Source organism: Gymnoscopelus braueri (genome assembly GCF_963280865.1).
Source record: "Gymnoscopelus braueri genome assembly, chromosome: 7".
Classification (NCBI taxonomy): domain Eukaryota; kingdom Metazoa; phylum Chordata; class Actinopteri; order Myctophiformes; family Myctophidae; genus Gymnoscopelus; species Gymnoscopelus braueri.
Window position 1 is genome coordinate 44,690,015 of NC_137608.1, and position 12,616 is coordinate 44,702,630.

Consider the following 12,616-nt stretch of genomic DNA (forward strand, 5'->3'; position numbering starts at 1 on the left):
GCATTTTTTTTTTTAGCTTTTTCAGATACAGGCTTTATGAAAAACATTCAAAGAACCTATCACAGATCTGCAGCTACTCAATATGTAGTGTGTATATATAAACAATATGTTGTTGTGATATATGTATATATCGCAATATATCGCAATATATCGCAATATCGTGATACGACCCAAGTATTGTGTTGCGTATCGCAATATAATCGTATCGTATCGTGAGATTGTTGCCAATACCCATCCCTACTTTCAACCTGGCATCCCTATTTGGGCATGTCATTATAGGTATAAAAAATAAAAATGAGCGAGCTCCCTTTGCTATTCGTCGTACAACAAAGTATATAGGGCTGACGTGGTTAACACCCCCTAGTTGTCATAATGAGTTTAAGTCCAACACTCGTGTTCTTGTGAAAGCTCTATATTCTGACTGCGTTCATAATGATGTTAATGCATGCTTCCTCCCTACAGGCCTATGTCTACACTGAACCCCTACATGTTCCAGTCGGCCACAGACAGCGATGCTGACGGCATAAGCTTGGCCCGCTCCATTAGCAAGGACAGCCTGGCCTCAAACGTCGTCAACGTCACCCCCAAGCACCAGGCCCCCAGCCACCAGCCTCCGCAGGCACGGAGAATCAACGGCCATGGCCTACTTGTCGGCGTCAGCGCGGAGGCCGAGGACGAGTCCCCGGCGGCTGTTACGAGAACTGACGATCCGGCTGGCGCCGAACGGGGAGACTGCGTACAGGCAGCCGCCCCGGCCACGCCCAAGTCCTCCGCCGAGGCTGAACCCGCAACGGATAGCTTTTACCTCGAACCACTGATGCCTGCCGTGCTAAAGCCGGCCAAAGAAAAGTCTGTATGTCTGAACAAGGAGGAGGAGAGCGGCGAGGTTCCCCGGTCTTTTGGGAGAGGCTCCCTACGCCGAGGAGACAGTCCCGCTGCAGCTGTCCGGAGGAAAGCCCTGCCCGGCCTCAACAGGACCTTCAGTCCCCCCTCCGGCGAGGAGCTTGACCCGCCGACCGATCCTCCCCAGGGCCAGGCGGCCTTCACCCCCCTTGCCGCTAGCAGCGTGGACCCCTCCGCCAGAGAGCCAGGCGGGGGCTTCTACCTGCACTCTGACTCTGAGGAGCAGAAGCCTGGTCAGGGCCCAGAGCCTGAGCTGGAGGAGGTAGACGAGGAGGATGAGGAGGAAGATCTGGACGAGGCGCTGACCACCAAGGACCCCAACTGGCTCAGGAAAACGTTTGACGCGGAAGAAGAGGAATCGGCCAAGCTCCAGGAGGACATGAACGTCAAGGAGCACGTGGACAAGGACAAAGACCTGAACGGAGGCAGCGGGCGCTCCAGCCCGTGCCTCAGCACTCACTCCCAGGCCAGCGGCAGCGTGCGCATGACCTCCTTCGCCGAGCGCAAAGCGCACCAGCAGCGCTTCGGCAGCAACCACGACCTGCGCTCCAGCGCCTCCAGCTCCCAGAGGACCACTCCGGACGGCTCCGAGTGCAGCGGGCCCCTGGCCTCCACCTGGAGGCTCAAGCGGGACCAGAGCCCGTCCTCGCCGCTCGCGGCAGGCGGCGGGTCCAACATGCTGGCCTCGGAGCTCGTCCAGCTCCACATGCAGCTGGAGGAGAAGCGGCGGGCCATCGAGCACCAGAAGAAGAAGATGGAGGCGCTGTCGGCCAGACAGAGGCAGAAGCTTGGGAAGGCCGCCTTCCTGCACATCGTCAAGAAGGGCGGCGGCAAGAGCGACACGCTGCCCAACCCCCTCAAGTCAGACTTTTCCAAAGACGAGCTTAACGGCGAGAAAGGCGGCAACGCTTCCAAGGACGATTTGTGCGTCGAAGCCGTGCGGGGGGGCCGAGAGGCCGAGGTGGCTGCCACGCCGCCGGGCAGCTTGGACGCGGACAAGAAGGGCGGCGGAGGAAGCTTCTACCTGGAGGAAGAGCTGGACCTGAACGAGTGCAACCGATCCATCGAGCTGCTGAACGACGCCATCGGCAGCATCCAGCAGCAAATGATGCAGCTGTCGTTTCAGCAGGAGATGCTGATGAAGCAGAATGTGCAGTCGCCCCCTGGTGCCGCCGCCGCCGCCGCCCCGCCGCCTCCCTCTGCCGCCGACAAGGCTGGCGGTGACACTAAAGTACGCGCGGCGGTTCAGTTCACGGAGTCCCTCTCCGCCACTGGCACCGCTCCGACCAGGAAGCCCCCGAAGCTCTCCTCGACCCGAGGCTCCAGGTCAGTGGTGGAAAGTAACTAAGTACATTTACTTAAGTACTGTACTTAAGTACAATTTTGAGGTATTCGTACTTTACTTGAGTGTTTCCAATTTCCAATACTTTTACTTCTACTCCACTACATCTCGGATCCAAATATTGTACTTTTACTCCACTACAATTATTTGAAAACTTGAGTTACTAGTTACTTTGCAGATATAAATTATAACATTATAAAACATACATTAACCACTTCAGCCCTATGTTATACATAGGCTATTTGAAAATAGCCGATCTACAAGCTCACAACGCGTCGCATCGCGACGCGTTGTGAGTTTGTAGATCTGCTATTTTCAAATATTTTAGTACTTTTACTGTTGGTACTTTAAGTACATTTTGATGCCAATACTTTTGCACTTTTACTCAAGTACATTTTGAATTCTGGACTTTTATTTGTAACAGAGTATTTTTATATTGCAGTATTGGTACTTTTACTTAAGTAAATAATTTGAGTACTTTTTCCACCACTGCTCCAGGTCCAAACCCTCCGAGCTGAAGATAGCCAAGGAGCAGAGTCGGCAGGGCTCCAGGGGCAGCACCCCCACGCAGAGCGGGGACACCCTGCCTCAGCCAAGGCAGTTCCATGGGGGCCGGTCCCCCAGAGCTGAGCGGCCCGACAGCCCCAGGACCCCCCCCACCGCCAGAGAGACAATCGACACACCAGGCTCTGGCCACCTTCGGAGCGCCACGTTCCGGCTTCAAGACGAGGCCAACCTGCGCGTACCGACCAGAGTGGACCCGCCGGCCGTCACCCCTCAAGAAGTGTCCTTTGACGAGTGCCTATCCAGTACCGTGAGAGAGTCTGAGCTCAACTCCTCGGACGGCTCGGGGAAGGAGAACGTGCCCTCGGAGGAGCTGCAGCGCAGCAAAGCCCCCCTGATCGAGGTGGACATCTCCGACCTGAAGGCCACTGACGAAGAGGAGGGTGACGACTGCACTCTCCCTGGCCCATGCCAGGGAGAGTCTGGCATGGGCTTTTTCTTCAAGGTAAAGTCTCTGGAACTGGTGGGACTGATAGAAAGTCCAGAGTGTTGAGAGAGCAACACTGAAGCGGTTGGTGGTTGATTCTGAGAAACCAGTCGGCTCAATACTTTTTAACCCATTAAGACCTGGAACTGTGTCATTTTTTGATTTGAGCTAAAAAGCATTATTTTACACTTTGAGCTATTCAAAAATAGCAGATATACAAGCTCATAGCGCGGCACCGAGTGCCGCGCTACGAGCTTGTAGATCTGCTATTTTTGAAAAATCGTGAAAAATGTGCGCAAATCTTTGAATATATATACTTTTAAAGCGAAAGTTTTTTACTCAAATCTTTGCTTCTGGGGGTCCCTGGAACAAAATATTTTGATGGGGGTCTGCGGCCAAATACATATAATTTTGGGGGTCCTGGACATGAAAAAGATTGAGCACCACTGATATAGAAACATACGTTTTTTCAGAAAACTGTTGAGATTTAGGAGACATGTAGAATTGGCTTCAGGTCTCAATGGGTTAAGCAATCTCCTCTAGCATCCTACATTCGCTTACGTCACACGCGTTCAAAAGTAATTGTCGTTTGAATGTTAATCACTGAGAAGTGAGAATCCAAAAACCTAAACGTTGATATAATGTCAAACGTGTTTTCAAACGACTTTCGGCAACATTGATTATGGTAGATCGGGCCATATTTTCCCTGTTCTGTTCAGTCATTCCTTTAACCCATTTTGGGCGGGAACCCCTATTTGTAACTATACCTTTCAGGACGGGAACACCTTTTGGGGTTCTGGTATCTATGTACAGTATATAGCAACATACATTTGTTTACATTTTTGAATAAATATTTTTAGTTTTTCAGAAAACCTTAGAAGGCGTTTTTAGAATCGGCCTCAGGTCTAAATGGCTTAATTGACTTAATTAAATGTCCAACCCTCTTCTCTTCTCGTGCCGTAGGATGAGCAGAAGGCGGAGGATGAGCTGGCTAAGAAGAGAGCGGCCTTCCTGCTGAAGCAGCAGAAGAAGGCGGAGGAGGCTCGGCTGCGCAAACAGCACCTTGAAGTCGAGTCGGAGCTCAAGCGAGATGAAGCCAGGTGACCGTTTACCTCATGACCTCACAAGCATTCCGATTAGAGGTTTCTGAGTCTTGAGACGGTGGGCATCCCTTCAGTCAATGCTCAGATGCTGAATGTAGGCAAACATTTATAGATGATGCCAAACATTGCAACCGTTGTCGGTTGAACCTGCTAGCTACAGTAAGCTTCCTGTTGGAACATCCCAACCGGCTGTCCCACAAACCCCTGGATTAGAATGTCACTCTTTGTGAGACACCATAAATGAGGCCATTGTGTCGTTTTGTTTTGTTCACCAGACGCAAGGCCGAGGAGGATCGCATGCGCAAGGAGGAGGAGAAGACGCGGCGGGAGCTCATCAAGCAGGAGTACCTGCGGAGGAAACAGCAGGAGATTTTGGAGGAGCAGGGCCTGGCCAAGCCCAAGATGCCTAAGGCTCCCATGCCCAAGACGCCCAAGCCCAAGCAAAAACACAGACCCAAGGCCGTCTTCAACAGAGAGGAGTCGTCGAGCGACAGTTTCTCCAAGTGCCCTTCTTCCACGTGTAAGATTTACACCTCAGTCACAGCAGCTTTTAGACCTAATAGACCCATGTTTGGGTCGTGGACCCATTTTCAAAAAGTAAAAAAATACAAATAAAGACTACTATAATAGACTACCCGTATGCACCCTTAAGCACCATGGACAGCGACACTGTCTCAAAACAAGCCATTCAATTTTTAAACACAAATGAATTATTTGGCTCTGCTTTTCACAAAGAGATGTAGGCATTCACGTTTTTATAAAACGTGCAATAACAATAAATCCTGCAGGCTAATCACCCATTTCTGTGTATCTTTCTCTCGAAAGCAGTACTTGGCAAACTCTATTATTGACAGGAATAGGCGATTTTATGTGTGGGTGTGCTGCATACTTGGTGCGCTATTGGATCGAGAGAGAAAGACTTTCTGGTTCTGGTGTCGGCTAACTGAGGCTTTTAAAGTGCTGCACACCTTCCTGTGAATTCTCCTGGCATTTCTCATCGCACATTGTCACCATATTAAAGCTGAAATTAAGAACATTTTTGATAACATTGAATCAAATGACTGATATTATGTATTGAGAAGCACTCCCAAAAGGTTTGAGCAACACGGTCTACTCTACAGTGATATCATGGGGCTTAGCCACTGAACACCCCACAACGAACTGCACACCTAGTAATTTCCTATCAATAGCTAAACATTCGATGCCACTATTAGACTGTCTTGCAATTTAATTATAATTTAGTCCCCACCCCACTGCATTTGCATTTATTCTGTGCATTTACCCATACTAATTTCCTACTTAATCTATCCCAATTTAAAATGATAAACTTAGTAGTTGCTACCCTCTAGTGGTCAAAAACTGCATATTGCAGCTTACATGTTTGCCTGTGTAATAATGAATGTTTCCTGCTCCCATAGCTGACAACCTAAGCAACGCCCAGTCAGGCTCCAGTCTGTCCCTGGCCTCCGCTACCACCAATGAAGCTGACAGCGTCAACTCGGGAGGGGCGGGCTCCCAACGGTAAGCCGTCTCCCTCTGCTAGAAACCTGCTTTAATCAGTTGTAATGTTTATTATTATTATTATGTTTTTATTTTCATTGTAATGTTTATATTTATTTTGTATATTTAATCATGTGTTTTTGTTCAGCTGTGACTCGGTAGAGTCCTTCCCAGGCAGCCGAAACACCAGTCGCAGTGCGACTGAGAGAGACTGGGACAACGGCTCCACTGCGTCTTCCATCACGTCCATGGCTGAATACACCGGTCAGTGCACAGAAAGCAGCACATTTTCGAAAAATAGCTGCTCTACAAGCTCATAACGCGTCGCAGTGCGACACGTTGAGAGCTTGTAGATCGTCCATTTTCGCTGTTCATCAGACGGAAGTATATAGGGCTTTAAGTGTTTGACATACACTGAATGTTTTATGCTTTACTGTGTCTAAACTGATCTTCTTTAGGTCCCAAGCTGTTCAAGGAACCAAGCGCCAAGTCCAACAAGCCAATCATCCACAACGCCATCGCACACTGCTGCCTGGCGGGCAAGGTCAATGAGCCCCAGAAGAACCAGATCCTAGAGGTCAGAGCCCAGAGGATTTTCATTTCTCACTGACAGTCGATGTATTCAAAAACCCACAGTGTGAATCAGTGGTTCTCAAACCTTTTAATATCGGGGACCCCCAAATTAATATGCATTTGGCCACTGAAAATGTTTAGTGCCAGGGACCCCCAGAAGAGAAGATTTATGTAAAAAAAAACGATATTTTAAAACATATTTTCAAAAACAGCAGGTGTACAAGCTCACAGCACTAAGTGACACGCTGTGATCGTGTTTATCTGCTATTTTTGAATAGCCAACATATGAATGGATAAAGTGGTTAAAAAAAATATGTGATACTACATTTAACTACTTTAGCTGGGGTCCCCAGACCCCACGTTGAGAACCACTGGTTTAAGTAGCCTTGGGAAGCAACGTTTCCCGAGTCACATGGCCCATAGTTGTCCTGGGTAATATCATACTGTATCCATATTATATTGAGGAGGTACGCTCCGTTACAACAGCCTTTCCTTGTTTACATTTTGCGGCGATGCTGTTAGCTAGTTGCAGACAGTATGAAGGCCCAAAACTCAGAACGTCATTGAGACTCAAAGCATAACATTGTCCGTAACTTGGTGATAAACTTCTCACTAGGGGTGCAACAATTAATCAAACTTAATACTTTTTATAAATGATAAAACAATTGATTAATAATCAATCGCTATTTTAGGCATGACATTATAGGCGAAAAGTTAAAAAAAATAACATTATATATACTATATATATATACACAGTATATATAAACATTTTTTACTCCTAAAATAGTATGACCGTCCAAAACTCAGAACATGGTGAGACACTTGTTTCTCAAAGCATAAGTTGACTTAACAATTGCTCCGCCCACCCCAGGAGTTGGAGAAGTGCGAGTCCAACCACCTGATGATCCTGTTCCGTGACGGCGGCTGCCAGTTCCGGGCGCTCTACTCCTTCTTCCCCGACACCGAGGAGATCGCCAAGCTGACGGGCACCGGCCCCAAGAGCATCAGCAGGAAGATGATCGACAAGCTCTACAAGTACAGCTCGGACCGCAAGCAGTTCACCGTCATCCCCGCCAAGACCGTGTCGGTCAGCGTGGACGCCCTGACCATCCACAACCACCTGTGGCAGGCCAAGAGGGGCACTGTGCCAAAGAGTCTGAAGAGCGTGAAATAGGCCGGAGATGAGAAGGATCTTTAAAAAAAACTAAACGAAACAATCGTCTCCACCGCTCCAAAATCATCAGACCCCGATCATCTTGCTCGTTTTCCCTGGATAGACCGCATTGACGCCCGCCTAGCCTAGCTAACCGTTTGTTTCTCTGGAAACCTTGCCGGAGGCCACGCTTACGGACACGTGGTCGCCTGTAGGCAGGACCGAGGGTTACGGGGGCAAATGGAAAATACTACCGCGTCACTGGATGGTATGTGAGACTAGTCTAAGCAAAGGGAAAATGCCATTTGAGGTTAATACGGTATGATAACCCCTCCCTGTGACCTCAATGCCTTCTGTTCAGGTGCTGTCGATCCTGCTCCCATTTTTTCTACGATGACCACGACTCAAGCATGTGGCATTTTCCTCTTCTTCTGTCTCTCATGTGGTGGATTTTCTTTTATTTACTTGAGTATTTATTGGTTTGGCACTGTCGTGGTCGAGAGCTCAGCTGCAGCACTACAATCCTTGCCCTCAAACACGCCTCTCTCTTTTAGACAAACGAGGAAAACGGTGGCAGAACCTGGGCTCGCCTGTTCTGTCCCAATGCAGAAATCGGAAAGCAAGGGACACGGAATACATACATCCCCCTTTTTTTTTGCCGGGGATTTGAGCCGCTCCATTGCACCGACACCTCTCCTAAGTGTGGACTAATGCTGGGGTTCTCAAAGTGGGAGTGCAGGGACCCTCAGGGTTCCTTGAGGGTGTTCAAAATTGACCCTTAACAATTATGTATCTCTGAGATTGTACAAAGTGAACCAAATGGTCCATTTGGCTCCATTTGTGTGGGGGTCCTTGAAATTGAAAAAAGTTTGAGAACCACTGGACTAATGTAACGGTTAAATCAGACTGGCATCGCCATTCTTGCCTCACCAGGGGTCTGCGAACCTGCTGCTCTGATCTGTCTTCTTCTTCTGTCTCCCCGGCTCCCCCTGATGTCTGTTGGCCTTTTATGCATCATGGTACTATCGTCTATTTATTCAGCCGCTTTTTAAAACAACTAGACGCTGGTCTGTGTAGCACTGGGTAATGGGTATAGCTAAGAAAAAACACCTAAAAAAGGGTGATTCATTTTAAATACTTCTGCTTTTATTAGTTTGGAACCATCCTTTTAGTGAGGGTGACAAAAAGGGGCGAATGATAGGCTTTGGTACAACAATGTCTGTTGTTTATTTCTTCCGTTTTTTTTAAAAAGCAATGTGGTTTCGCGTTTAAGCCGATGTTATGTGCTTTCATCATAACGGGAATTCTCTGACGTTTAGAGCTTAGTCGTGTTTTTTGTTTCTCTCTCTCTCACGCTGGATCTCTCTCTCTGTCTCTCTCTCTCTCTCTGTCTCTCCAATGGGCACACTCTTGAATTGTCCTGTATTAAAGGTGCACTCATGAACGTGTCGAAAGCTTCTACCACGCAATGTACTCCCATCCGCCCCTCCAACCGCTTCCTTTTACCCCGGGCGTCTTTGTCGGGATCCCCCCCCATCATAGAGCCGCACACTCTTTGTTGCAAAGAGTGTTGTGCATTTGTCCCCTTGTAACCCGCCGTTTGAATGACAGTATTTGATATATTCATAATGGGTTACTGTGTGTTGGGAGGGGGGGGGGGGTGCGGGCTGTGGTTCAATTATTTACCGACATTAAAGAACATTCCTCCAATGTGTCAACAAACACTGCCACATTGTCTGTCTGTCTGTCTTCTCTGTATGTTCATTCACATCCAAGTGCTTTTTAGGAACCTTTGTTGGCCTCAAGAACAACCAGAAGTGTTGCACATGCACTTTAAGCCCGATTTTATACTTGGTTGTACTACGCTGTTGCACGCCGAAAATAGCGGCCCTACAAGCTTGTGAGCTTGTAAATCCGATATTTTCGGCACGCGACTCCGTCATATGACGGAGAATAATTAAGCATTACTTTATTTTCGGAAAAAGTGGATTTTTTTTCTTTTTTTTTTACGGGCATACAAAAAATATGTGTGAACTAATGACCATGGTATTGTCTTTAAAACTGCTGTTGTGCACTCGTAAAAAAGCAACCTGTGTGGAACTAAACCAAACACTAAGATTGAATAATACCGACCAGTAAACCTGAAGGGCATCCATTGATACTACTGCTGTCTCCAAAAACTACGTAGAATACTTGATTATCATTTGTTGCTGCATTTGATTATAATTTTTTGATAGATCTTACTATTGTACGCAGGTGTGTTTATTTTATGTTTACTAAAAGATTGTATTTGGCATTGGTCACCGTTTTTGTTACACTAGTGTACTCTTCATCATGTTGTTGTTTTTTTGATTCCCATACCACCTATTTATTTAAAAAAAGGAAGCACTGAAACACAATACATTTTCCATTAAATAAAAGAAACAAAAACATTTTAATTTTCTATTCTTTTGTCATGGTTTAATTTGTCCATTTGTGTGACTCACCATTTTTTCTGTTATGGATTTGGGCACCACACCTTTCTAATTTCTAAACAATTATAGCTCACCACCATCACATGAGCCGCATGTTCACTTTTCACAAGAAGCTGCATCCATTCAACTTGATCTTTGCATATTTTTATTTTTATTTATTTCTTCAGTGCATCGTTTAACCACATTAACCTCTAATCACTATTTTGGGCAAATTTTCAAATGGTATCTTTTTTTAAATCCAGATTCTGCAGCAAATATTTGGTGAAAATGACACATCTACATGCTGCAATTTGTTGTGAGCTTAGACCAGCTATATTCAGCCAAGATTTTTAGTGTGGAGGGGGGAAAAGGACGGGGCCTTCTAGTATAGACCCCTGGGGGACTCCGGTCAACTAATTATAAAGGGCAAGACCACTTTGGTAGAGGTTTGGGCTGTGTAGTTCCCTTGCCGTGATGTAACTCCAAAGGTGGACAAGAAATCAAAAATAATTTCTCCATTGACTATAAATTGATAATTCAAAATATGCTCCCCATTGACTTACATTGAACGTCAAGGCCACTCTGCAGGCTCTTTTTCAGCCTGTAAACGGATGCAAAAAAAGCTGATTCAGATGTATTTTGAATTATCATTTTCTAGTCAATGTAGAAATTATTTTTTGATTTCTTGTCCACCTTTGGAGTTGCATCATGGCAAGGTAAACTACACAACCCAAACCTCAAATGGTCTTGACCTTTTAAGTTAATACTAATGTCTCACAGGCTTGCTCACAGTGGTGGAAAGTAACTAAGTACATTTACTCAAGTACTGTACTTAAGTACAATTTTGAGGTATTTGTACTTTACTTGAGTATTTCCAATTTCCAATACTTTTCCTTCTACTCCACTACATCTCAGAGGCAAATATTGTACTTTTACTCCACTACAATTATTTGAAAACTTTAGTTACTAGTTACTTCTCAGATATAAATTATGATATAATGAAACATACATTAACCACTTTAGCCCTATTTTATACATAGGCTATTTGAAAATAGCAGATCTACAAGCTCACAACGCGTCGCATCGCGACGCGTTGAGAGCTTGTAGATCGGCTATTTTCAAATATTTAGTACTTTTACTTTTGGTACTTTAAGTACATTTTGATGCCAATATTTTTGTACTTTTACTCAAGTAAATTTTAAATTTTGGATTTTTATATTGCAGTATTGGTACTTTTACTTAAGTACAGAATTTGAGTACTTTTTCCACCACTGCTTGCTCACACCTTCTCTCTAAGGGCTGATGAAAAATGTATAGTTGGACATCGGAGTTGCAATTGGGTGACTTCAGGCCTCCCTCAGAGCTAACTGCCCTCCTCTCAAACCAACTGTAACAGCAGGGGTCATGCCTTAACGCACTGGTGGTCAATGTGCGGTCCCGGGACCACCAGGGACCCTTCAATCAACTCTGAGGATTTCACAGAGTAGATGGGGTTCCAGTATAGTTTAATTCAGTGAGAAAGGTTGAGAACCTGTTTAATTTGAAGGACCCCCAGTTTGATATGCATTAGACCACAGACCCCCATTTGATACAAGTTTCTCTCTCTGGGGCCCCAATCTAAACTGTAAAATCATCTGTGTTCATTTTACTCTTTAAGAGTGTACAAATGGACCAGTCGGCGTCCATTCGGTCCATTTTGTACACTCAGAGTTACAGACCCGCGGCCGCGTTTGTCCATTTGGACCGCTGGTGGTCGTTCGACCAACTCAGTCCCCAGACCCGATGTTGAGAAACAGTGGCTTTAACGCCTGTGGTCATAATAACCATGGTAAACTGAAGCCATGTCATGGCAACATACCGTTTACAGTCAACTTGCAGGTTCATTGATCTACAGCATGTCTCTCTAGACGTGGTACAGATAGCCCAGTCCAGAGATTTTTTTTTATCTGACTTATTAGATCCTGCTCCAGAGCAGACACAGTCTATCATGAAAGGTAAGTTTTGTCGCAGTTTTTTTCTCAGCTAAATAGTAATAAAAAAGAAGCAAAGATTTAATATCGAGAAATCTCATGTTAATCCTCTTTATCTCTACAGTTTGTGTCCCTGGCCTTGCTTTGGTGCTGGTATGTGTAGTTTGGGACTTGGGCCGTACTTGTACATTAGATGGCATCACAATGATCTGTCAGGAGGTTCCATCAAGTAAGACTTTTGTTTTGTTAAAATCATTTCTTTGATTAACCTCTTTAACCCTGGGATCCCACCCAATTTTGGGCAGGTCATTCATGGAAAAAAGGGGGCTTAAATAGTAGCTCTACAAGCTCACAGAGAGCTTGTAGATCGTCTATTTCCAAAATAATTTAGTACATACAATAGCCTACTGCCCTACGAAGCCAAAGAGCCTTTGGGATTTTGGGGGATAAACAATTACCTCAAGAACAGATATACAATGTGTGTAATATCACTTATATGCCGATAACCCATTTGGCTGTGCTTTTAAACTCTTTTATCAGTACAATTATTTGCGCAGTTACTGCACGTTGGCTTTGTAGGGCAGAATTGGTTTTGTGGTTACGTGTGGTTAAGAGATAAGCACCGGTA

At 45.8% G+C, this 12,616-nt stretch overlaps 1 protein-coding gene across 2 annotated transcripts in view; it reads left to right on the plus strand.

The window, feature by feature from the left end:
- The window catches only part of camsap1b (calmodulin regulated spectrin-associated protein 1b), a 41,990-nt gene extending 31,988 nt beyond the window's left edge, over nucleotides 1-10,002 (plus strand). For both annotated transcript variants that reach the window (XM_080433950.1, XM_080433949.1), the window contains exons 12-19: nucleotides 463-2,229; nucleotides 2,744-3,254; nucleotides 4,200-4,336; nucleotides 4,615-4,859; nucleotides 5,758-5,860; nucleotides 5,988-6,103; nucleotides 6,298-6,416; nucleotides 7,284-10,002. In XM_080433950.1, coding sequence (XP_080290076.1) covers nucleotides 463-2,229; nucleotides 2,744-3,254; nucleotides 4,200-4,336; nucleotides 4,615-4,859; nucleotides 5,758-5,860; nucleotides 5,988-6,103; nucleotides 6,298-6,416; nucleotides 7,284-7,586 — 3,301 coding nt within the window. In that variant the 3' untranslated portion in view covers nucleotides 7,587-10,002. The remainder of the gene's footprint in view (nucleotides 1-462; nucleotides 2,230-2,743; nucleotides 3,255-4,199; nucleotides 4,337-4,614; nucleotides 4,860-5,757; nucleotides 5,861-5,987; nucleotides 6,104-6,297; nucleotides 6,417-7,283) is intronic.
- Nucleotides 10,003-12,616: the final 2,614 nt, after the last annotated feature.